Source organism: Podarcis melisellensis, assembly GCF_964234715.1.
Source record: "Podarcis melisellensis genome assembly, chromosome: 7".
NCBI classification, from domain to species: domain Eukaryota; kingdom Metazoa; phylum Chordata; class Lepidosauria; order Squamata; family Lacertidae; genus Podarcis; species Podarcis melisellensis.
In genome coordinates, this window is record NC_138539.1 from 6,588,845 (window position 1) to 6,612,932 (window position 24,088).

The window sequence follows — 24,088 nt, forward strand, 5'->3', positions numbered from 1 at the left end:
GATTAGGCAGAAGCTGAGAGGTCAGAGCTGAAAGAAAAAATGTGGGCACTATTGCTGCACTGTTGTCTTAAAGCTGTAGTATAATCCTTCCTCATTTATTTAGGGTTTATGGAAAGCTGTAAGTTGCAAATGTTGCACAGATGTGGAAATGCAATTAAATGTTCCGATAAGACACTTCTCAGCGGTCTCCTTGAAGGCTTTTACATTTGCTAAGAGAAGCCAAAGTTTATGTATTTATTTTGCTTTGTTTTATCTTTGATCTTGTACCACCCTGGATCCTTTGACAATAATTATTGCAGTAACTCACAGATGGATGCAAAGCTTGCAGTATGTCTACAATGCTGTGCATTTTTAAACCGGTCTCTCATTTGAAACCAGCTTTGGATCACAGTGGAGAAACTGTTGGAACATCTTCCAGCTTCTTGTGCTAATTATCTTCTGCCACCACAGATGTAAAAGCTTGTAGAAAATGCCGGGGGTCTGTATTTAGCAGTATATATAGGGAAATGCAAACATAATCATGGTGTCAGTGAGCACTGTGTGCTTGTATATCATGCAGAAGTGTTCTGATATGGGCGTGTTCATTAAGGGCATTATAAGTTTCATTTTTCAGAAATAATCTCTAAAAATTAGGTACATATAAGGCAGCATCTAAGGGCATGTCATATTGTGACTGAAAGCATCAATTTCAACTCTCCTTTTCTCTCACTTGGATTTTTTGTGTGTGTGTTAAACCCAACCCCCCCCCCCGCGCTTTTGATTTATGAGTACAAACTTGTAAAACATGTAAAAGTTTAACTGGAGACTTCTTAGTGAGTTCAGGCATTTCTCATTGCTTTCTTTGGTAGGTCTCAGGGTACACCAGTTCCCATGGGATTCCAGCTATGGCGGGTAGCATTTATCCAGGCCAGGCTTCCCTCTTGGATCAAACAGATTCCTGGAATCATCGGCCTCAAGAAATATCCATGTGGCAACCCAACATGGAGGTAACTTCTTCCCAGATAATTAGCAACTTGTGGGCAGTTGAGCGCATTCTCTTGCTTTCTAGCTAATATGTGTATTCCCTCTCCCCTCTCCCTCCTTCTCCTCCTCCTTCAGTAAGGCTTCAATAGCCTCATTTGTCCTCCTTCTGGTGTTTCATCCCCACCCAGTTTGACATAATCTATATGACGAAAGCAGCTCCCAGGATGCTTCTGTGCAGCCTTGCTTTTCTGAGAGCGCTAGTTAATCATCCCAGGCAATCCATATAGGGCAGTGCAGAGTTGTTCCATTGCTGCACCAGAGCAGTCAGAGCCAGAGGGGAGTGATACTAGGTAGATTATACAGCTGCCATCTGCTGGGAGAAAAGGGAACCTAGTGTTGGTTTCACACCATTCTCCTCCTTCAGTGAATGGCAAAACATTTCACAGTTGGTCTTCATTCCTTCCGCAGGCAAGATTTCGGCTTGCCCTTTCCCTTACCCAAGTCCCTGACCTTGCAGCAGTTCTAATATACTCATCATTGAATGCACTGTACTGGAGGAGGCTGAAACTTTGTGCTAAAAAACAACAACATTCTTGTTCCTCTGGTGTGCTGTTTAAACCTCCCCGTCCAACCTCTTAGTACAACAACTTCCTACAAGTGGATCTACTTATGACAAAGCATCACTGGCATGTCATTTTGAGTGGGTGGGTGGTAGTGCTAGTGACACGAAGCATTGGGAGGAGGCTCTCTCTGGACCATTAAGCACCTGTTTCAGTTGCTGAAGGCAATTGCTGCTACAGTTAGCTGAGTGCTTCTAGTGATATAAGAGGGTTTTTAGATCTAAATATACATGGCTTCAATTCTCTTTCTGATAACTTTTTTCAAGTGCCCTTTCAGCCAAATAGATGGTCTGTAATGGATAGAAAAATACTTTTCAGTTGCGCAAATTTCCTAGCAGTTTCTCATTTATCCTTGCAACGACCAGTGAATTAGGTTCGGCTGCAAGCTATCTGCATAGCTGCATTGGGGTTTCAGCCTAGAATTCTCGTGTCTAAATGTAATCTAGCACCACGTTTGTTTAATGAGTTTATTGCAAACTGATTTTTATCTTGCCTGAAAAGCTGCTGCCTTCAAGAACAGGATTATATTAACAGAATAAAAATACTACCGCAATTAATATTCTTGGTTTTTCTCTGTCTTTGTCTGGTAGGATTCTGGCAGTTTAGATCTACGAGGAATGGGGCAAGTTCTACCTGCACATCTAATGGAGGAGAGATTGATACGACAGCAACAGGAAATGGAGGAAGACCAGCGATGGTTGGAAAAAGAAGAGAGATTCCTGGTAATGCATTCCACTGCGCTGCTTAACTCTCGCTAATTAATGCAGTGTTCTCTAAGACACACTTGGTGCTGGGCTCAGGTCTGTGCAGACACTGGTCAGATGCACCAATAAAGAAACCACAAGTCTCATGGTTCTGATAATAATTGCAAAGTAGGGACCCACAGATCACACTTGTGGGTGAGATCCAAGTAACACCTGACATTTGCAAATGTTCCAGTGTCCCTCCTTACAGATACATAGGTGATGTTGTAGATCTGGGGGTTGCTGCTGTTCACTCCCACTTTAGATCCTAGTTAGGAACCTGACCTCCTTCCAGTTCTTATCACAGATCTTCACACAAGAGGGAGGTGGGGAATGACCCCCTTTTCTCAAACTGACCTAATTTTATCTGCGCAAGTAACAGGAGAGATACAAGAGGATCAGAGCTGCCTTCATCAACACTGCCACTTCAGGTGGAAGAAACCAAGTACACAGGTCTTCCCCCTTCCCTCCCTCCCTCTCACTCAGATGGGTTCTGCTCTCTGATAGGGAAGATGGAGAGGCTGAAAGGGCTAAGAAAAGGCTCTCCTAGTGCAGACATTTCCATGATAGTTTCCCCTGGCAACCAGCAAAGAAACCATACACCTATCTGACTCAGGTGAGGATAGTCCCAGGACTCTGTCTGAACCAGCTAAACCTCAGTCTTCCCCTTCCACTTGACCAACCTCACTGACATCATCTGCAAGGAATGGGCCAGGCCTTCCAAACCTGAGTCGCACTTTCCCATCTGTGACACATTCTCCCCTCTCCCACATGATGAATTGCAAGACCCGGCCACACCCAAGTTGGATGCTAAGGGGGTAGTATTCATGTCAAAGGCTCTTCTCCTAACTTCAGACTTGGGTGAGCTACTGGTTGATCAGCAGTGGAGAAGTGAAGCTACTACACACAGGTTTGAGTCATCTTCTTTGGCTCTGAGGGCCTTTGCTAAATCCTCAATGATCTCTCTTTTACTTGACCAAATGTAGCTCGGACAGAGATGCCAGAGAAGCACTCCAAGGTTTTCTACTCCTTGGTCTTCCTGATGGGTGCCTCACTAGCCATCCTTTGCCAGTCAGGCCCATGTCTTAAGATCTTCTGGAGAGGATCTGTTCCAAGGACCCTCTTTAAGTTAGTCGTGTACTATGCTTTCACAAAGGAGAGGGCCTTTTCTGTGGTGGCACTTTAATTTTGGAATTCCCTCTAAGGAGGCACACCCAATGTTGAGTCTGCAAGAAAGAAAAAAAATCTCAGGACTAACTGACACCCCCCCCCCCAAAAAAAATCAAAACAAAATTCCAAAACTGAATGAGAAGAGTTTTGACAGTACAGTGGTACCTCTGGTTAAGAACTTAATTTGTTCTGGAGGTCCGTTCTTAACTTGAAACTGCTCTTAACCTGAAGCACCACTTTAGCTAATGGGGCCTCCCACTGCCCCATTTCTGTTCTCATCCTGAAGCAAAGTTCTTAACCTGAGGTACTATTTCTGGGTTAACAAAGTCTGTAACCTGAAGTGTCTGTAACCCGAGGTACCACTGTATATTCAAGTGATTTCATAAAACATGTAGGCTTCCAATTAGTCCAGTTTTAATTCAGCCCTGCATTCCATAGCTACAGCTGTCTGCATGGACACAGTGCCAGGCTACTCCAAGCCACGCCTAAAGGAGCTACTCACTTCCTCTTCAAAAGCTCTTAGAGTTAACAAGGCAACCTGCAACAGATCACAACTGAAGTGCCTCTTGTACTTCTCAGCTGCTTGGTGCCCTGCTTAGAACCGAAAGGCCTTGGAAAAGTCCTGCACTTGAGCCTGGACTGAGCCTCCCATAAGTGGTTGTGGCAGGGAATTTGTGGCTGTCAGGTTGGGAGGGGGTGTGTGGTCCAGGTTGAACTATCCTCAGCCTTCACCCCTTACTGATGTGTCACAGAGAGGAGAGGGTTGGCTAACTGGATTCTGCAGGGCTGGAACAGGGAGCATTAATGCCCAGTGTGCAGCCTGGTTGACGGGCAGTGAAAACGCAGGCCTTAGAGGCAAGGAGACACACCCTGCAAGCCCAGGTATGAAGGGAAAGTGGTCCAAATGTCTTCGATGAACTTTAAGCAGGCTTCCACAGAACGTTTTAATCAGATTTCTTAGGGGTGGAGATTCTGCATATCTCCAAGAGGCCATATTATTTTCTCTGTTAATCATTGGACCTGTTTTTCCTACGCTTTTAGCAATTTGCATCCTTGGATCTGTTGTGGCTTTCTGTCAATAGCACATTGATAGTTGTGCGCATGAGCAGGCACGCACTGTTCAGCAAAGCTTGGAATTCTGCAACCCCTCACTGGCCTCTCTGGACTTGGGCTGGAATAACTGACATAGTGCTCTTATCTCTGGCTTTTTATTTTTGTTTTCAGGGGTTGGTGAATTCACAAATATTCCCACATATGTGCAGCTCAGCACATGTCTAGACGAACTAGGAAAACACGAATAGCAGCGGGTAAATTGGTGGAACTGTGTGCTAAAGTTGGGTTTTTATTTTAGGATTAAAAAAGAGAGAGAGAGAGAACACAGCCATCATTTTTCCTTTGTTGAGAATGACTTGTGCATTTTTTCCCACTGAATTAATGAAAAAAAAAAAAAGACATGGAATGCAGCAGAGCTCTCCAGCTCCTCTTTGTGAAGAGGGGCGGGGTGGTGGGTAATTATATCCTTGCCGTTCCCAAAAGAATTCAGCTAAGCAAGGGCTTTTGTGGGCACATTTCGCTTTTGTGGCATTTACCCTAAAGTGTTTTGCTGTCGTTGGTGCTGCATTAATAGTAAGCTGCCTTCACTTCCTGCTAGGTAGAGTGTCTAAAAGAAAGCTTGCACATACCTAGAGGATGTTGAATTGAGAAAAAACTGCCTTCAGGATGCTGTGGGCACACACTACCAATCTACCCTTTTCAGTCACAACTGCAACACCTGTCCTGTCCTGTTGCATCCTCTTTTTTAAAATAATAATAATGGGTGTGACTTTTAACAGCACCATTTTCTAATACACAAGGGGGACAATCCATTGTAAAAATACTTGTAGGTGCAACCTCCCCCGATAGGGATGCTTGAGGATTTTGCTTAGTTCACATTTTTAGGCAATCCACCTTGATTTATGCTTCTGGAGTAAATACAGTTTGCACAGTTTTCTGAATTTTTCAATATTGTCATCTGCTCAAAAATGCAGTAAAATATATTTCAGGACAAAACAGATACAAAACCACCCACCTTGAGGTGAAATGCATACAAAATGCATATTCTGTGAAATACACATTAAAATGTGAACTATTTTGGGGGTTGGTTTTTTAAAATATTGCATAATGATGTGGATACGGAATGGACATATGAACGGAGTGCCGTGAACCAGAAACAAATTGATCTGTCCATCCATGTTCTGTGATAGTTAGGCATTCAGGAAATGAGGAGATGTGGCGAGAGTTCAGACCTTGATGCCATGATGCTGTTTCAGGCTGGAAAGAGCAGAGGGCTAACTCCCATCTGTTCCAGGAAGCATGGCCAATGATCAGGGGTGATGGGAGTTGCTGTCCAGTGACATCTGGAGGGCCATAGGTTACTCAACCATGCTCGAAAGAGGTTGGAACATCCCCTTGGAATAGTGAGATGGCACTATCATTAGGAGAAATCAAAGGCAGAGGGGTCTGTTCCTCCCTCTTTCTCTCTACATTCTCCTAGTTGGGCAAACTAGGTTAACTATCCCTGTGATAGTAATTCAGTACTATCTACCTCACTCATGTATTGTTCAGTTGTGTGGGAGCTCCATCATTTACCAGTGGACAAGTGCGAGATAGATTAAACACTCTCCAAGGAACTTATGCAATACTTGTGATATAATACACTTAATATGGGACGCGGGTGGTGCTGTGGGTTAAACCACAGAGCCTAGGACTTGCCGATCAGAAGGTCGGCGGTTCGAATCCCCGTGACGGGGTGAGCTCCCATTGCTCGGTCCCTGCTCCTGCCAACCTAGCAGTTCGAAAGCACATCAAAGTACAAGTAGATAAATAGGTACCACTCCAGCAGGAAGGTAAACGGCGTTTCCGTGTGCTGCTCTGGTTCACCAGAAGCGGCTTAGTCATGCTGGCCACATGACCCGGAAGCTGTACGCCGGCTCCCTTGGGCAATAAAGCGAGATGGGTGCTGCAACCCCAGAGTCGGCCACGACTGGACCTAATGGTCAGGGGTCCACTTTACCCCTAATACACTTAATGCTTGTCCCACACTTGAAGAAACCAGTCTTTTACTGTGGTACACCTCTGCCTATTGGAACTCTGCCTGTTGACATCAGGAAGGTGCCTTCATTGTATTCTTTTTGGCACGCACTTAAAATATTTTTATTTAGGCAATCCTATCTAGACTTGTAGAAGTTGCATGTATTTTATTTCATTTTTGGTATTGTTGCTTTTATTCATTTTGAATATTCTTAAATATCTGCTTTTACCTGCTTACCAGTGATGTTAATTATTTTATATATATATAACAGAGGTTCTCTTGCAGTCAAACATTGTATAAAAGGTAAAGGTACCCCTGCCCGTACGGGCCAGTCTTGACAGACTCTGGGGTTGTGCGCCCATCTCACTTAAGAGGCCAGGGGCCAGCGCTGTCCGGAGACACTTCCGGGTCACGTGGCCAGCGTGACATCGCTGCTCTGGCGAGCCAGAGCCGCACACGGAAACGCCGTTTACCTTCCCGCTGGTAAGCGGTCCCTATTTATCTACTTGCACCCGGAGGTGCTTTCGAACTGCTAGGTTGGCAGGCGCTGGGACCGAGCAGCGGGAGCGCACCCCGCCGCAGGGATTCGAACCGCTGACCTTTCGATCGGCAAGTCCTAGGCGCTGAGGCTTTAACCCACAGCGCCACCTGCGTCCCTAAATGTTGTTAAATAAATAAATGAAGTTGGTTGTTGAGAAGAAACTTAAACCCTGACCCTACATACGGATGACACACTAAGCCAGGGGTCAGCAAACCTTTTCAGCAGGGGGCTGGTCCACTGTACTTCAGACCTTGTGGGGGCCGGACTATATTTTGAAAAAAGATAAATGAACTAATTCCTATGCCCAACAAATAACCCGGAGATGCATTTTAAATAAAAGCACACATTCTACTCATGTAAAAACACGCTGATTCCCGGACTGTCCGTGGGCTGGATTTAGAAGGCGATTGGGCCGGATCCGGCCTCCGGGCCTGAGTTTGCCTACCCATGCTCTAAGCCAAACCATGGATTAGCAGCCATGCTGCCCTAACCTAAAAGTCCCAGGGAGGAGCAAAATGACTACGACCCCCTCTTCAGGAGCCAGCATGTTTGTGCTAAGCTATGATTTGGCTTAGTGTGGGGTGTGAACATATTTTCTTTTTTAGCCTATCTCTGCTCTGCCCCTTTTTTGGGGGAGGGGGGATTAAAAACGTTATCTGATCCATTTTGCAAAAGATCATTTCCAGGCTTTTGTTTTTTATATTATGCCGTGTAGTATCAGATTAGGAGGATGATCTTTAGGGATTGTATTATTTTTAAAAGTCAACAGATTCCTTTACCAATCTGACTTTTCAAAGGGATAATAAAAAGTGGCTTCTATTTTCTTCCTGCTAGAAGCAGCGTATTGGGTCCAGGCTGCCTTGTGAACTTTCTGCATCTCTGTGCTTTAAAAGAGCGCTGGTAATTGGCCCCATTTGGGAAGTTTGGAGATGGAGCCAAGTACATTTAAGCCTTCCTCAAGCAGGAAACAGGAATTAATGTGAAGCGTTTCTCATCCTGTGGTTGAAATTTTCGCTGTTAGGAAGAAAAGCGCAATAAACGACGGCTGTGGCGCTGCTGCTGCTGCTATTCCTGGGAGAATTAAAATGCAGGTTTTCCAATGTTGTCTTGGGGAAATGGTACTATCAATATTTATCTCAAAGCCTTTTTTATGTACAAGCAAGAAAGCGAGTAGTTAGAAAGAGCAAAAGAAAAGGAAAATCTTTAGAAGGGCTGCTGGGAGGTTCAGTTGCTGCATTTTGGAAGTGTGTGTTGGGGTGTGTGTGTGAAGTTGAGGCATGAGGAGAAGGAATGCAATAGCATCCGTATTAGTCAAAGTGCGCTCTCTCCCACCCCTTCCTTTCCTCCCAGCAGAGGATTTTTATGTTTTACCTTTCTTTTAGTAAGAATTCTATTTCTTAGGCGATTTGGCTTGCATGGCTCTTCAAAACCCGCAGTACAAAACCACATCTCTTTTCATTTCCTTAGAAACCTGATGTGAGGCTCTCCAGGGGGAGCATCGATCGAGAAGATGGGAGTCTCCAGGGTCCGGTAAGCACAGATGCCATCTCTTCGACTACCAGGAGAAATGTTTGTTTAATTTCCTCGATGGAAAACGTTGTTAGCATTCCGCTCGTGCTCGCGGGAGATGAGTTTTGATTTTCTCAGTGTTTCCACGATTGTTATGTTTACGTGAGAGGTTTCAAAAGGCTCCCGCTTCTCTGGGAACGGCGCTGACGGGGGAAGTCTTGTGCATGCAGCACTTTGGGGAGCTGCTTCTTTTCATGTCGCCGCTGAAGCAGATGCGCTCTTCCCTTTGCAAACAGAGCTCTAATTATTTTTAAAGCTGCTTTGCAGTACACAGCCAGGTCGGTGTGTGTGTGTGTGTGCCTGTGTTAGCTTTGCATTGACGTATCTGCTAACAGAAAACAAAACTGTAAAGGAATGCCTGCAGATGTTTGAGTAACTAGAGAGCATTCTCCTAAGTAATGTGGAACTTAAGTAGTGTCTTGAGGGTGATGTTTGTAAGCAAGCTATCATCAAAACAAGGGCTGGATGAAAAGATGTGTTAGATGTGCTTGTAAAACACATCTGCAACAGGGGTATAGCTGCCTCAGACAATAAACATGTAATCTGATTGCTAGTCAGAAACCTGTACTTGGTGGTGACCTACCCTCTTCCAATTAATTACTGTGTTTGGGGCATTTAAATGTGCATTTCTCAGTACCTGGAGGTGCAGCCGCAATTTCGAAAGAAAGTCTTAAGAACTCATTCATCCACCTTGGCTTTATAGAAATAAGGGCTGCACTGCTTTCACAACAGAGATCAGAGTATTTAAATTGGATTATTAGCTTCAGGGCCTTTGGATCAACACTGGGAGTTTTGGGTGCGAACACAGACTTGTTTTAGTGCTGCTTTAGCCCCTCTGCAGTATAAACTTGCTGACAGCTTCAGGCTTGCTTGTTCATAAGGACTTCTGCTGCTAATGTACTGTGAGCATGCTACCTAGAAAGCAAATATCAGGCCTACCTTCAGATTTTTGAGGATCTGATCAGTGGGACTTGGTTGATCTCTGACTGCTCCTTCATCTGAAGGGGAAGATCAAGGCATTCCTTGAGGTCTGGGGCTGTAAACAGACACAGCTATGTCCTGGGATGGCTGCTTCTGTAGGACAATCTCCAGGTCCTCTGGAGAAACAAGTTGTGTAGACAGCTGGAACATATTGCACTGTTCTATGTTCATACAGCAGAGCTGAAGGATCTCCCATTCTTGGTAACCTCTGTAACCATCCCTTGCAGTCTAGCAAACCTAATTTAAACAGAAGGCCCTTTCCACTTCTCAGAAGTGCTTTCTCATGTACGGTTCTGCAAGGTAATTTGGTTCTGCAATGAGATGGGCCTTCATTGTGGTGGCATCTACTCTGTCGTTCTGTTGGTGCATACTGAACCCTTTGACATGGAGATATTTATCCCAGCCTGTAAATGTAGGGAATTGTTTCCACACTGTTCTTGTTTTATGGTTGTAACTATTTTTACTGGTTGTATAATCGCATGTTTTATGGTTGGGACCTACCCTGAGACCTCATGGCAAAAGGGTGGGTAAGAAACACAGAGTGGTCTTCATTGACATTTTGCTCAGAGCAGATCCCTTGAAATTAAGGAACATGACTAAGTTAGGTTGGTTGTTTTCAATAGGTTTCCTATGAGTAAGACCTAACGAATGCCAACCCTATTTTTTTTAACTGTGCGCATGCAGAGAGACAGAGACAGACAGACAGACAGACAGACACACACACACACACACACACACACATATAGAACAACATCACACCAATTCAAATCCAGTACAGATACCAGCTGAGATGTTTCTTACTCCTTTCCTGTTAGTTTTTCAGTTACACATTTTCTCTTGCTAGCATGCAAGCTTAGCCACCCACAAAGACACATATTTGCTCTGAGAGTGACACTAGAGCAGCTAGCTAGAACATGTTGAATGAATCAGTGCAGTGAATTATTCTGGATTTATCCTTGGGGGCAGCTGAGTTCATGCAGACACTCTGTGGCTTGGCCTCATTTTGCAAGGTGACCTCGAAATGCTATGTTAGTAGATAACCAGCTTTTAAAAATTTGAGCTACCTAACACTCTTGCCTGGGTTCTGATGAGGAAAATACATCTTTTCACTCACATGTTACATTTTCTGCAGCAGAAATGCCCTGTTCAGATTCCCATTTAGCCTTGCTTGTGTTGGCACTATTATCTTGCAAAGGAAAATTTTCTCTGTGAATGCTCACTTTTTGATAAAAGCACACCAGGCTTTTCTAAACCAATGTTTTTCTAAGAATGCAGCAGCCAAACAGCATGCACAAATGCCACTTTTGTTGTGCAGTGAGAGAATAGACTTTTATCTCGCTTGGCAAAGGGTTGTAGAAATATGATTAGATTTGAATCCTGTTATAAACCCCTTTCCAAATTAATAACCAAGGTCTTTTGTTCGTTTTCCTTTTATTGTGAAACACAAGAGTAATTATTCTGAAAGATCTGTTGAACAATATGGAGAGAACTGAGGCACAAGATTTTCATACTGCAGCTCAGTAGCCTGGATTTTTGTGTTTGGACTGAAGAGGTAGAATGTTATAAACATGTCATTTTGTCTGAGTGATGGTAGCTGTGACCTTGCATGGATATATCACACAGATGCCGAGCAAAATAGCAGGAGATGGGAGGATTTGTTTTATGTTGTTTTCTCCTGAAATTTGAGAGCAGTGGGAGAGGAGAAATGTTGGAAATTCTTGCGGCTGGATAGCCTGATGCATAAGGATGTTGGGGGAGGGGAGCTAGCTGGAGAGGGTTTCTTTGTACATAAACACTGTGAGCAGACAAATAAAACTTATTTTCCTTTTTCAGGCTTCTAACCAGCACATTTATCAGCCTGTGGGTAAACCAGGTAAGTCATAAATAGGCAGCTTTACAGCCACAATGTGAACTCTCAATCTCTCCTCTCTAGGTCTCCTCCATTATTAGAAAATCCATTAGATTCTGGGGTAAGCAACATTTGGTAAAGCTAGTGGCAGTCTTCAGTGGTTACTCATGAGTAATACCATGTGTCTGGTTCTCCTATACCAACAGGATCTGTAAAGGTCCATTTAAACAAGCTGTGTCTATTACCTAATCTAGAAGGCTTCTGTGCTTGACTTCAAAGTCAACGTATAAAGTATAAATTGCTCTTTAGTTCTAATTTTGGGGATTTGGTGTTTTGCTCTCTCATAGAAGGGGTTGGTTTGGGTGCTAGTGAAAATGGACTTGATGAGTTTCTGCAACATTCCAATTAAATGAGCCTAATGATTGTAGTTTTCATATCAATGCATGTATAATATTTTCTTACCAGATCATTCTGCTCCACCAAAGAAACCACCTCGCCCAGGAGCTCCCAGCCATTTGGGTAGCCTTGCCAGCCTGAACAGCCCCGTGGACAGCTACAATGAAGGGGTTAAGGTATATTCTTAGTGCAACGTTGGGTCGCATTGGTCATTACTCTTCAAAGTCCTGGGTTAAGTTGAACAATTACTGTTACTAATGGAGAAGCAGGTCAAAACCTACCATAACCTTTCTTGACCAGTCAAGGTAGATGTGTGCTATGGCAGGTCATTCCCCTGGTGCTCCCCACCCTGAGTTCATGGTACCCGAAGAAAATAAATATCCAGTCTTTGCCATATTCAGCCATTTTAGATTTCTGCTCCTCCAGGTTGTCAGATTCTGTTTCCCAACTGAATATACTCAAGCTGGTTGTGGAATCAATCTGCGAGTGGAGAGTCAAAACTGCAGCTTGCAAAATGAGATCTGGTGCCCAAGGCCTGTCATCAGCTTACTCCCTTCACAAATGATAGGGAATAAGAGATTGTGTACGGACTGGGCTGGAACATTGTTGCTTCTCACTGCTGCAAGTTGCAGCATATAATAATACCATGCCTGTTGATCTTTGTGTGCGTGGTGCAGTTTATGCAAGAGCAGCACTGGGTATCTCTGTACTTTAACCTTGCTACGCACTTTTCTTTTGGTGGGGGGTATTAATAGTGGTTTGAAATAGAATCAGATGATTGTCCCCTAGCTTAAGACATCTCTCCTGGCAACTCTTGCCATGTGAAGTACACTTGTCTATAAACTATTCACACGGTGTAATGAGCCATTACTATTCAGTAGCTGCTCAGAAATGATTGGAAGCAGGTAGCAGAAAGCTCACTTCATGGCCAGAATCTGGGCAGATTTTGTAAGCATAGAGCTGCCGGGGTGCTTTGGGGGGGGGGCATTTTTACATGGCATCCTTGTAGTGATGGATCATATACTCCCACTATTAACATGAGTTCTAAATAATGACTAACCCACCATGCATCACACAGTGGGTTGTTGTTTGTTTGCCTTATTCTCCACCATTTTTTCCAGAGATGTACCCTTTACTGAAATGTGAATAAGGCAGTCAACTGTTCTATCAACAGTGGTTTGGTAGATTATATATAGTGTCCAAAGTGTGCCCTGCATAGGATTGTCACACACTAGAGGGAGTCCTGAGCCAACAGCGTTCTAGATCATCAGTCTAGATCAGCGGTTCTCAACCTGTGGGTCCCCAGATGTTGTTGGACTACAACTCCCATCAACCCTGAGCTCTGGCCTTGCTAGCTAGAGGTGATGGGAGTTGTAGTTCAACAACATCTGGGGACCCCCAGGTTGAGAAAGCTGGTCTAGATGATCTAGATTTGATGCTACTAAGCAGAGGTTGAAATCCTGTGCTCCGTGTGCTGCAGTCAGTCTTCTGACTCCATTTGTGCCCTTGTTAGAGAAGCCAATGAGGCCCATACTTGCAGTGTACTGCCCCAGGTACCCCAAGGAAGCCGCAGCTGCTTGTCCCTTTCATGCGACATAATTGTGCTGAATGGCACTTTTCTTCAGTGAACAAAGTTGCCAGCTACAAGTGGGGTCATGAGCCTTCCACATCAGAAGTGTGCAGCCTCCCTTTCCCTGCAGTCTTGGGTAGTCTCCTTTTGTTCCAGTAGAGAACTTGCCACCACCATATGACAACAGGCCCCTCTTTGCTATATGGTATTTCTGGCATGCACCTCTAATATTCCTTTTCTCGTTGAATGCAAGTTCATGCTGTCCTGAATTTTACATTTTCCATAATGTGCTGGGGCCAAAAATGAACACCGCCATTTCTGCTGACTTTTTATCTTAGCTGCGCACAGAAAAGCTCAGTCAAGAGTATTTATTTCTGAGTCTTGGAAATGCCAGGGCGATAAGTCTTGAAAACCTGTGTTGTTCAAAGTATCACCCGAGCTCTAACCTTGAGCAGGATTCTTGGGTAAATACAGCATCTTAGATTCTGGCCAAGATCCCGGGAGCCACTCTGGCAGGATGCCAGAGGGCTTTAAGCATGCTCAGTAGACTTTGGGCCTTCATTTCATGTAAGGGCAGCCCCCTGTGCTGTACGGTGAAAGTCTTCTGTGCTTCACTTCAAAGGTGGTTTGCCATGTCATGTATGCAGAGCTGCTGTTTGAGGAACACAAGCCCAGAGTCCCCTTGTAGACTGCTGGAGTAGCTGTGTGGCTCTGAATCTCAGCCTCTGTAGCAACAGCTGAAAGTCTCTTTGTTCCTCTGGGTAGAATTCACTTTTAAACACTCAGGGCTCTACCCAGTAGCTTTGGGAACTTGCCTGCTTTTCTTTCAAATTGCTGGGAAGCTGAGGCACAAATTGAATGTGTTCTTGCTAATAGGCTGAAGAAGCGGAGCTTTTCCCCAGGCAGGAATGATTTTCAGAGGCAGGTGGTCAAACGGAGTAACATTTCTCCTCCTTCATGGGCACAGCAGTACAGTTTTTGTGACATGCTGGCTTTATTTCACCGCTGCAATAATTGTGGATTGCAGTTTCCCTCAGTAGAGGTAAGGTTTTAAGTCTGTCTCATCAACAAAGGCTGATGTATATGGCTTTTTAAAAACCCTGCTTGAAATCCAATTCTTCTTGCCCCTGAATCTGGTTTTTAAACCTGGGTTCTACATCCAGCTCAAATAAAAAGACTTAAATGTAGTACAGACATATGCTTATGCTTTGGCCTTTTGACTTTCCAACACAGAAGACTGCATTTAGGGTGCAGCCACAGAAAACATGTTCTTGTTCAGCAGCAGAGGTCACCCATGTGATGCTGTTGTTGGATTAGTGGCCAGGGTTAATGGACGTTGTAGTCCAAAAGCTTCTGGGAGATCACCATGTTGGCTGGACCTGTTACAGAAACTCAGGTCTCTATAAAACTCATATTCCTTTGGCTTGCTTGACTGTCCAAATTAGGTTGTGTTTAGATGTGCATAATTAATACATGAAAATAAGTCGTGCTTTTTATTACACCCCCCCCAAATAGTAAATCTATTCCTATATTCTGCTCTAAAGAGAGTTCATTCATGTGCTAGCAACAATCGAAGAATAAAATAGGGAGGCCGGGGGAGTGAAAGCATAGTTAAACACATAGAAGCCTCAAAAACCTAGGTAAAACATAATTAACCTTTTTAAAAACTCTTTTTAAAATGGAATAGACAGAGTCTTAGAGATTAGTCTACTACTGGATATTATCCAGGATGATATGATAATATAATATAATATAATATAATATAATATAATATAATATAATATAATATAATATAATATAATATAATTAATATAATATAATATAATATAATATAATATAATATAATATAATATAATATAATATAATATAATATAATATAATATAATATAATATAATATAATGTATAATAATTATTTAGTGTACCCTGCCCATCTGGCTGGGTTCCCCCAGCCACTCTGGGTGGCTTCCAACAAAGATTTAAAATATACTAAAATGTCACACATTAAAAACTTCCCTGAACAGGGCTGCCTTCAAATGTCTTCTAAATGTCTGGTAGTTGTTTATCTCTTTGACATCTGATGGGAGGGCATTACACTAGGCGGGTGCAACTACCAAGAAGGCCCTCTGCCTGGTTCCATGTAGCTTTGCTTCTCGCAGTGAGGGAACCGCCAGAAGGCTCTCTGTTCTGGACCTCAGCATCCGGGCAGAACGATGGGGGTGGAGACGACTCCCATATTCAGAGGCCCTTTTTGCTCGCCAGCTGCTGGAATCAAACTTCAAGGGGATTCTTGTTGCCATCATGTGCTGTTTGTGTGTTTGAGCACCTGAGAAAACCCTGGCTGGTGGATGGGGCCCCAGGCTCATCTGGTTCACCCTCCTCTTCTCACACTGGCCAACCAGACGCCTGAGGGTAGCTCACAAGCAGGAGCTGGGCACCAGTAGCACTCTCGACTCAACTTCCCATGGGATCCGAGCAGCCAATAGAGTGACCTCTGGCCAGCTCCAGGGATATGTGCTGTTGTAATTCAAGGACAGTTAGAACGGTTTACTTTCTCAGGAAAGTTAAGTTTCTGAAGAGGCGAGCCTTTCCCAAGAGCTCTGTTCCCATTTAGCAATGAAAATGGAGATTCTCATTAAGTGAAATCTATTTTAGGGCTTTCGGGGTGGGGGCAGAACTGATGGGAAGGCCCAGTATATTCCCATCTGTGGAATTCACAATCAAGCCATCAATGGCAAGAGGTCTGGCAAAAATGGACACAGTGCCCTTTTCTCCCTCTTAACGTTTTGAGATTTGTTTGGCGTTTTGAGACCAGCATAAGAGGACTCAACAGGCTGCTTTAAAAATTGTTTTTTTAACGAACAGTGCCAGAGTCTTTTGAGCTGCCAAGCCTCCAAAAAAGAAAGGGGGAAAAAAGAGTTTCTCTTAAAAGCATTATTTGCTAATCTCAGTGTCTCAGTCTAAAATTCCTGTATAAACACAGAGACCCTCCTTAAAACGAAATCTGGAAAAGGGCAGGTCACCAGGACTCTACATTCACATTTTGGAGGCGGCAGAATATTGCATCGTCATCCCATTTCCCTCTTTCATCCCAGAGTGGATTTTCCTGGCCCGCCCTCAGGAAGCTGCAGGACCTTTCGTATAACGTGGCTGTGCTGGAACCTGCCAAGCCAAACAGAAGCTTTTCCTGAGATTTTTAGGTCACACAAAAGGAACCAGTATTGGACAGAATTAAGAAATTCCCCTTATTGCAAACAACAGTTCTGAGCTTCTTAATATCTGGAGGAAAATGGAGCTTGGAGGCATTTCTGATTTTATTTTTGAAAGAACAGTTATTTGCCAAGGGGAAATCAGCCAAACATTGCACAGATAACCCTGGCTGTTTAGTTTGTGGTGGATTACTGTTGGTATTGGCTTCAGAAATGGCAGAGAAGCATAACAAATGAGCACCCAGCTAGGCAGATAGAGTCTTCTGCCAGGATTCTGGAATTTCAGCATAGGAATCAAGTGGGTTGTTTGTAATTGGTCCCCAAACTATCCTCCAGCATAGAACTTGGCCAAGGGTTTGACCAAAGATTTTTTGCAAACAGGAGCGGAGCAATTAGATGACTAAATGATTCCTTCTACTGAGCACTTTCCCCTGATCTCATAAAAAGAGACCGAAATTTTCCTCTGCTTGATCTCTTGTGCAGAGAACCAGGTGTCTGAGGCTGCCTGCTGCTTCCACACTGAGGGGCTCCTCATAATCTTTAATTCCTTTGCTTCTTGCTGGGCTGTTTTGCCCCTGTTGCTGTTTGCATGCTCTCTTGCTAGGGGTGCATGGCAGATAAAACTCTCCTTCCAGGGCTGGGCATGGACACTCCGTTTCGGGGGGGGGGGCAATGGCTAACACAACTGAGCAGAAATGGGTCCAGATGAACTTTGGGGCTGGGGCGTTTTAACAGGTCTTTCTTGCTATTTCTTATATTTTGGAATCCTTGCCCCCCCCCCTTGCTACATTTTATTAACCTTGTGTTTTTTTCTCTTTTCCCTTTCTCTTCTGGTAAATTTCTTTAACCACCCCTCAAACTCTGCTCGACACTAGCCATGGAGGGTAAGCACTTGGAGTGTGCGTGTGGTTGTGCGAATGACAAGACTACGCAAGCCCTGTGTGGCAGCGCCTTTTGCTATTCACAAATGCCTCTGCATGTGCTCTGGTGGCTGCAGAAATTTGTTCAGACCCCTAATCCATGGGGAACACCTTCACCCCTTAGAAATGAATGATATGTTTCTCAGCCAGCCGGGGAGGGAGAAATGAAGGGCTGCCACGTCTGCAGAACCATTTGTTTATTTATTTGCTTTATTTAAATAATTGATGTGTCACTTAACCACACTAGTCTCCAAGCAGTTTACAAAGATACAACGTAGAAAGTAAAAATCAGTTAAAACAAGGGGATCAAAGTTCAGTTAAAATATATGGAATATAAACGTCTTCAGTAGTCGCCGTAAGCTCAGTAGGGAGGGACCTATCTGACCCTAACTGGAAGGGAATTCCATAAAATTGGACCCACATCACTAAACACACAGTTCCTGGCGGATATGAGCCTTGCATGCAAGCCATGAGGGAGCACTCGCAATGACTCCCTTGAAGACTTAAGTGATACAAGGGATTAGGTACAAGTCCTTGAGGTACCCTGAACCCAAATTGTTAAGGACCGTGAACCTCACTTGGTAACACACAGGCAGTCGATGCAAACATTTGAGCTCTGGAGTTACGTGCTGGCAATAGTCTGCCCCCAACAGCAGTCGTAACAGCAGCATTTTTCACCAGCTGAAGCCTCTGGACTGGATCCACAAATATCCCCACATCGAGTGCACTGCAATAACAGAGTCTTGAGGATACCAATAGAGAATACTATTCCTGTCCACAAACGCCTGTGGTTGCCATACCAGCAATAGCTGGCCAAAGGCACTCGTAGCCACTGAGGCTACCTGAGCTTCCAATGACCAAGATGGCTCCAGGAGCACCCCAACCTCTGAACCTCTGTTTCTATCAGAGGGAATGCAACCACATCTAGAACAGGCAACTGGCCGATTTTCCCCAGACATGACAACTACCAACTCACAGTGCTTCCATCTTCCCAGGGTTAAAGCTCAGTTTTTTGGCCCTCATCCAGTCCACTCGTGCAGTCAGTGCCACAGCAGAAGTAGCATAGCAGCACATCAGTGCTGATACGTTGCAAACATCTGGCAGGCTGCTCTTTCGCAGACATTTCCTCACCCCTAATTCTTTGAGAATGGGAAGAGCCTTCATCCAGTCACATGCAGGTAATTCTCTTACCTGCCCCTGGCTCCTCCCCCCTCTGCCTCTAGCTGCTACACCTTGGTGGAGTATTCCACATCCTCCCATTTCAGAACCAGGCACAGGAAGGGGGAAGCAACAGGGTGGCTGATTTTGCTGCTGTGCTACAGACTTGGGCGTGAAGCAGTGTTTGGCGTTCCAACTGTGCCCGCAGCACGATGTGTCCTCTCGGATGACTGTTTGCCTTAGCCTTAAAAGGAGGCGTGTGTAGCCTTTTCCCACTGGAACGTCTGAAACTTCTTAGGCTCCTGGAGTGCACAGCTTTTCACTTCCGACTGTTCTTCATATTTATTTATGGAAACCATCCCTTAATAAAAAAAAGTATCAAGGGGGTGGTGCACAAGGTAGGCAAGGGGATATTCTGACCAAACCCTGACTTAAGACCCGTGAACAACACAGGAAGCTGCCTCACCCACTTAAACTGCCATGCGCTTCATCGGCCTCACCCACCACTGGCTTACCTCCCTGGCTGTGGCTCTCAAAGCTGCGCAAGAGAGGGCAATGCCAGGGATCGAACTTGGGGGTCTTGTGCCTGCAAAGGAGTTGCTCTGCCACTGTGGAACTTGGAGTGGGTTCTTCTTTCTCCTGCAGCCCCCATTCTCCTCCCAAATCTGCTCCAGAGGATTCCCCAACACTCTAGAAGATTTTGGGGCGAGTGTGGGGAGCTGCAGGGCGGAGAAGAGGAAGGTGGAGATATCTTGCATGAGCGAAAGTCTGCTCCCCTCACGCACCATCTCCATGGAATACAAACCTCTATACATTTCTAGGAAATCTAGTTGATTTGGTGCATCTGTAACAATTCCACCCCCAGTATTTGATTTCACATCTCCTCACACATCTCCCTGAATATCATTTACATGGCAGCTCTCACTGGATGTACATGAAGCAAAATAACGAACACCAAAAATCCAGATTGTCAGAATACCTTGTTCCCCTGAGGAGTTAGTAGTAGGGAATCTCCTGCACACAAAGATGCAGCCAAGGACTAGTCCTAAAGGATGTTAAGAGGTGGAAATATTTAAGCTGAGCATTGGCATCGTACATGCCATCAGAAGCGTAAAGCAGCTTGGTGTAAATTAACCTTCCATAAGGTTACACCGGATACAAACTGTTCAACAGCAGCAGCAGGGCTATTGCTGGTGGAGCCGACGTAAGTTTCTGGCACAAGGAAAACAAACCTTTAAAATAGTGTTTGTTACATCACCCTTTGGGCCAGTTTAACTAACAGTGGTTTGACAGGGCACAAGACCAAGCTGACTGGCTTAGTATTCTGCCTGAGTCCCCCTCCTCTGGCCCCAGCTCCCAGAAATCTCCTTTTTGGGTCTTATGCCAGCTTAAGGGGTACTGGTCTTGGCTCAACCATCTGGGGGAGATAAACTGGTTTCTCGCTGGGCTGAGTGGGAGAGTTAAGCTGGCATAGCTTGGCTGGGCTCTGGGAATCTTCCAGCTCATCTGGAGATCAGCTGGATCCTAACACACCCCTTCCATTCCTTAGTTAACTTAAGTTTGTTAGCTGAACTTTGTTTCCATTGAAATCAGTGGGATTTAAGTCATGCCCAACCTGTCAATGGATGTCAAGATTAAATAATTTCCACAGCAGTCCTGCACCCTCTTACCTGAAAGGATATACCAATGAACACTATAGAATTTACTTTTAAGTAAGCATATGTTGGATTGCACTACAAGACTGGAACCAGCCCAATGACTACAAGGGCTCATAAGCTAATTTCAATGCTATAAAATGGATTAAAGCACAGCAAAACAGAGTCTGCAGTCATCAGGCTCCTTACTCTGGAATATTTCAATTGAATTTAGGTGATCTGAAGATAATCTAAATATTGAAGGTTATGCAGAGATTCTGTTGGAGCAGAGGCACCAACTGCAACGTGATTTGATATTGTGGTTCAGCTTAGTTCATATTCCCAGTCTTGGCCACTGAATCTTAGAAACTCTTCAGAGTTTCCATCAGCTTGGCCGCTGTTTGAATGTGTATGCCCTGTGTTTGTAGTTACAGAAAGGAGTTTTCCTGAAGCTGAAACTAGATGAAAGTAGATGAGCGCCATCTGGTGGGCAAGCATGTGGAAGTAAATCTATCTCCTTTCCCCTCCAGATTCAGCCGCAAGAGATTAGCCCTCCCCCAACAGCCAACTTGGATCGTTCCAATGACAAGGTCTACGAGAATGTCACAGGCCTCGTGAAAGCGGTCATAGAGATGTCCAGCAGAATTCAGCCAGCCCCACCGGAGGAATATGTCCCCATGGTGAAGGTAAGATAGTCCCCCACCCACCCACCAGAGTGGCCTTATAGTCTTTCAAGATGTGTGGCAGGCAGAAGAAAAACGAAAGCCAGGATTGGGATATGTGGGGTTGTGTGTGCGTGCATTCTCACGCTCTCCTGCATGGAGAGAAACTTAAGCAGGGTTCAGCAACCTTTTTCAGCTGTGGGCCGGTCCACCGTCCCTCAGACCATGTGGTGGGCCGAACTATATTTTGAAAAAATAAATGAAAAATGAACTAATTCCTATGCCCCACAAATAACATTTTAAACAAAAGCACACAATCTGCTCATGTAAAAACACGCTGATTCCCGGACCGTCCACAGGCCAGATTGAGAAGGCGATTGGGCCGTATCCGGCCCCCGGGCCTTAGGTTGCCTACCCCTGAACTTAAGTATCTGAACCAGTCCTAAATCTAGTAATGAAAGATTGTATGTGGTTCGCTCTCCTTGATGTATGTAGTTTATTAGTATGCAAAGGGAACACAAATGGGGCTGTTTGTAAAAGACACGTCAGTGGGATTTGACCAGGGCATGAAACTCAGGATACTGAATATATCTGAATTTGTTGTATTTCTAGTCCTTTGTGCTCGGAAGAGAAGCTTGAGAGACGATGCCTACGGAAATGTCAGGTCCATATTGGGAATGACTGAGCAGGAATTCCACAGGATAGGATTGGGGAAATTGGTATATAATTAATCGTGCTTTCTTGTCTTTGGCTAGGAGGTTGGCTTGGCACTTCGAACTTTACTGGCTACAGTAGACGAGACCATCCCAGTGCTCCCGACAAGCACCCACAGAGAGGTAGATGATTCAAGCTTTAATTTCTGGACGGCAAGCCTGCACATCAATGCACTCTGCAGTCATTGGTCTGGGTTGAGCCAGCACAGAACCTCTGGATCCCCTCATATGCTAGCCTTCCCAATGAATACAGCCCTTCATACAGATGTGTAATCAGCAACCAGTTTGGACCCATTAGTGGTATAGCAGCCTCATGTGGCTACTGGGACTTAGGAGAACAGCGTAATGGAGCATGTCCATTGGGAGGCAAGAGTAGCAGGGGTGGAACACGCATTGTTTACAAACGGCAAAAAGTAATCACCAGGGGAAGCTTTACAATGCTAAGCGAATGGTCTCCACCTAGTGGCACAGCAATAAAACTGCTAGCACACTTGCAAAGCTAAGCTCTGAAATCCAGGGACCTAATAAATTCCATTATAGCCCCTGGGGAACAAACCAGTACAGCGGAACCTTGGTTGCCGAACAATTCAGAACCCGAACGCCAACAACCCGGAAGTGAATGCTTCTGTTTTCAAACATCTTCTGGAATGGATTAAGTTCGAAAACCAAGGTTCCTCTGTAGCGGCCATGACTATTATTTAGTGAGTTTCACACCTAAGTGACTTTTTTTTTAATTACCTTTACATACCGCCTTCCAAAGATCTCAAGGTGGTGTGCATGGTTCTCATCCTCAAAACCCTGTGAGGTAGGTTGGTCTAAGAGGTGACTGGCCCAAGGTCCCCACAGTGGGGATTTGAACCCTGCTCTCCCGTCCTAGTCCAACACTCTTTAACCATTACACTGGCTCTACAGGGACATGGAACATTTCCAACCAAAGGTCCAGTGGTTTTAGGTAAAGGTGAAACTTTCTTTGGGAATAGATGAGTATTGTAGCACCTTCTGCCTTTTTCTACACCAGGTGTCATCCCGATTCTTCTCTCTTCCAGATTGAGATGGCCCAGAAACTCCTGAACTCTGACCTCGCTGAACTGATTAACAAGATGAAGCTGGCTCAGCAATATGTCATGACTAGCCTGCAGCAGGAATACAAAAAGCAGATGCTCACGGCAGCTCACGCTCTGGCTGTGGATGCCAAAAACTTGCTGGATGTTATTGACCAAGCCAGGCTAAAATCGATTGGCCAGTCCAGGCCCCACTAAATGCTGAGGGAAGTTTGCATTGTGCAGTTGGGAGAGCCTTGCTCCCTTAATGGGCAATTAGCCTTCCAGCAGAAATGAGAATTGACCCTTCCTGGTCCTGGATTTCCAGTAATTCCCATGCTGCTTAACAAAATGACGCCTGTTGGTTCTTCTATCTTCAAGCATCTTTCCCCCCCTAATTGACAATGCCAGGGAAAAGTCTGAGATTGAAAACGTGTCAATTTTCACAGAACTGTATCTGCACAGAATCAGTGGGCATCAATTTGAAATTTTCACATTATGTGGAATGTGAATCTCTTCATTTGCCAAGGGTTTTTGTTGTTTGTTTTTTTTAAAGAAAAAGAAACAAGTCAAAGACCTTGAACTTTCCAAGGTGCAGAACTGAGCAAAGGTATTGTGAAGAATTCTGGGAAACCTCAGGGCTGAGAATTCTTGCCCACAATATGCGAACTGTCCAGACTGGAATACTTTTTTTTATTAGAACACTTAAAGCCGCAAAATGCTAATCACAATTTACAGAGAAAGATTAAAAAGCTATATTTTCAAAGCGCCTGTCATTTCAAAACAGAAAGTCCTCTTCATCCATTTGTTTCCCTCCCCTTCCATGTGGACGTGTGAAGCATTGGATTGGAAAGTAGTTGTAGAACACCAACAGAGAACTTGTCTTTTTCACCAGAATAACATGCCAGTTTTTTGTAGCAGTTGTTTTCCTCGGAAGCAAAAACAAGCTGCTTTGTACCAGAGCAACTCAAAGCTGAATTTAGAAGAAAATGTTATGTAACCATACATGTTCCCCATTTTTATATAATTTATAAAGAAAGATTAAAGCCATGATGAATATTTTAAACCTGCCATTGGTGTGCCTGATTAAGGGATTATAATGAAATAATCCATGTTTCATGTGTTCCCTTTAGACACACAACCATTTAAAAATAGAACCTGGGCAAATTGTGATGTAATTGTTTCTTGGCAACTTAGTACAGAATTCTCTTCCTAATTTGTTTCTGCTGCTCTACTCCTGTAATGGTAGGTTACCTTGTGTGGTATCAAACAGAATCCTCTC

At 44.4% G+C, this 24,088-nt stretch overlaps 1 protein-coding gene across 14 annotated transcripts in view; it reads left to right on the plus strand.

The window, feature by feature from the left end:
- PTK2 (protein tyrosine kinase 2) overlaps positions 1 to 23,872 on the plus strand; it is a 195,371-nt gene extending 171,499 nt beyond the window's left edge. For 13 of the 14 annotated variants that reach the window (XM_081918697.1, XM_081918686.1, XM_081918696.1 and 10 more), the window contains 8 exons: positions 849 to 986; positions 2,174 to 2,305; positions 8,575 to 8,637; positions 11,491 to 11,530; positions 11,972 to 12,078; positions 20,922 to 21,077; positions 21,809 to 21,889; positions 22,813 to 23,872. In XM_081918697.1, the coding sequence (XP_081774823.1) occupies positions 849 to 986; positions 2,174 to 2,305; positions 8,575 to 8,637; positions 11,491 to 11,530; positions 11,972 to 12,078; positions 20,922 to 21,077; positions 21,809 to 21,889; positions 22,813 to 23,025 (930 nt within the window). In that variant the 3' untranslated portion in view covers positions 23,026 to 23,872. The remainder of the gene's footprint in view (positions 1 to 848; positions 987 to 2,173; positions 2,306 to 8,574; positions 8,638 to 11,490; positions 11,531 to 11,971; positions 12,079 to 20,921; positions 21,078 to 21,808; positions 21,890 to 22,812) is intronic. The other variant, XM_081918687.1, reaches the window with a different exon arrangement.
- Positions 23,873 to 24,088: the final 216 nt, after the last annotated feature.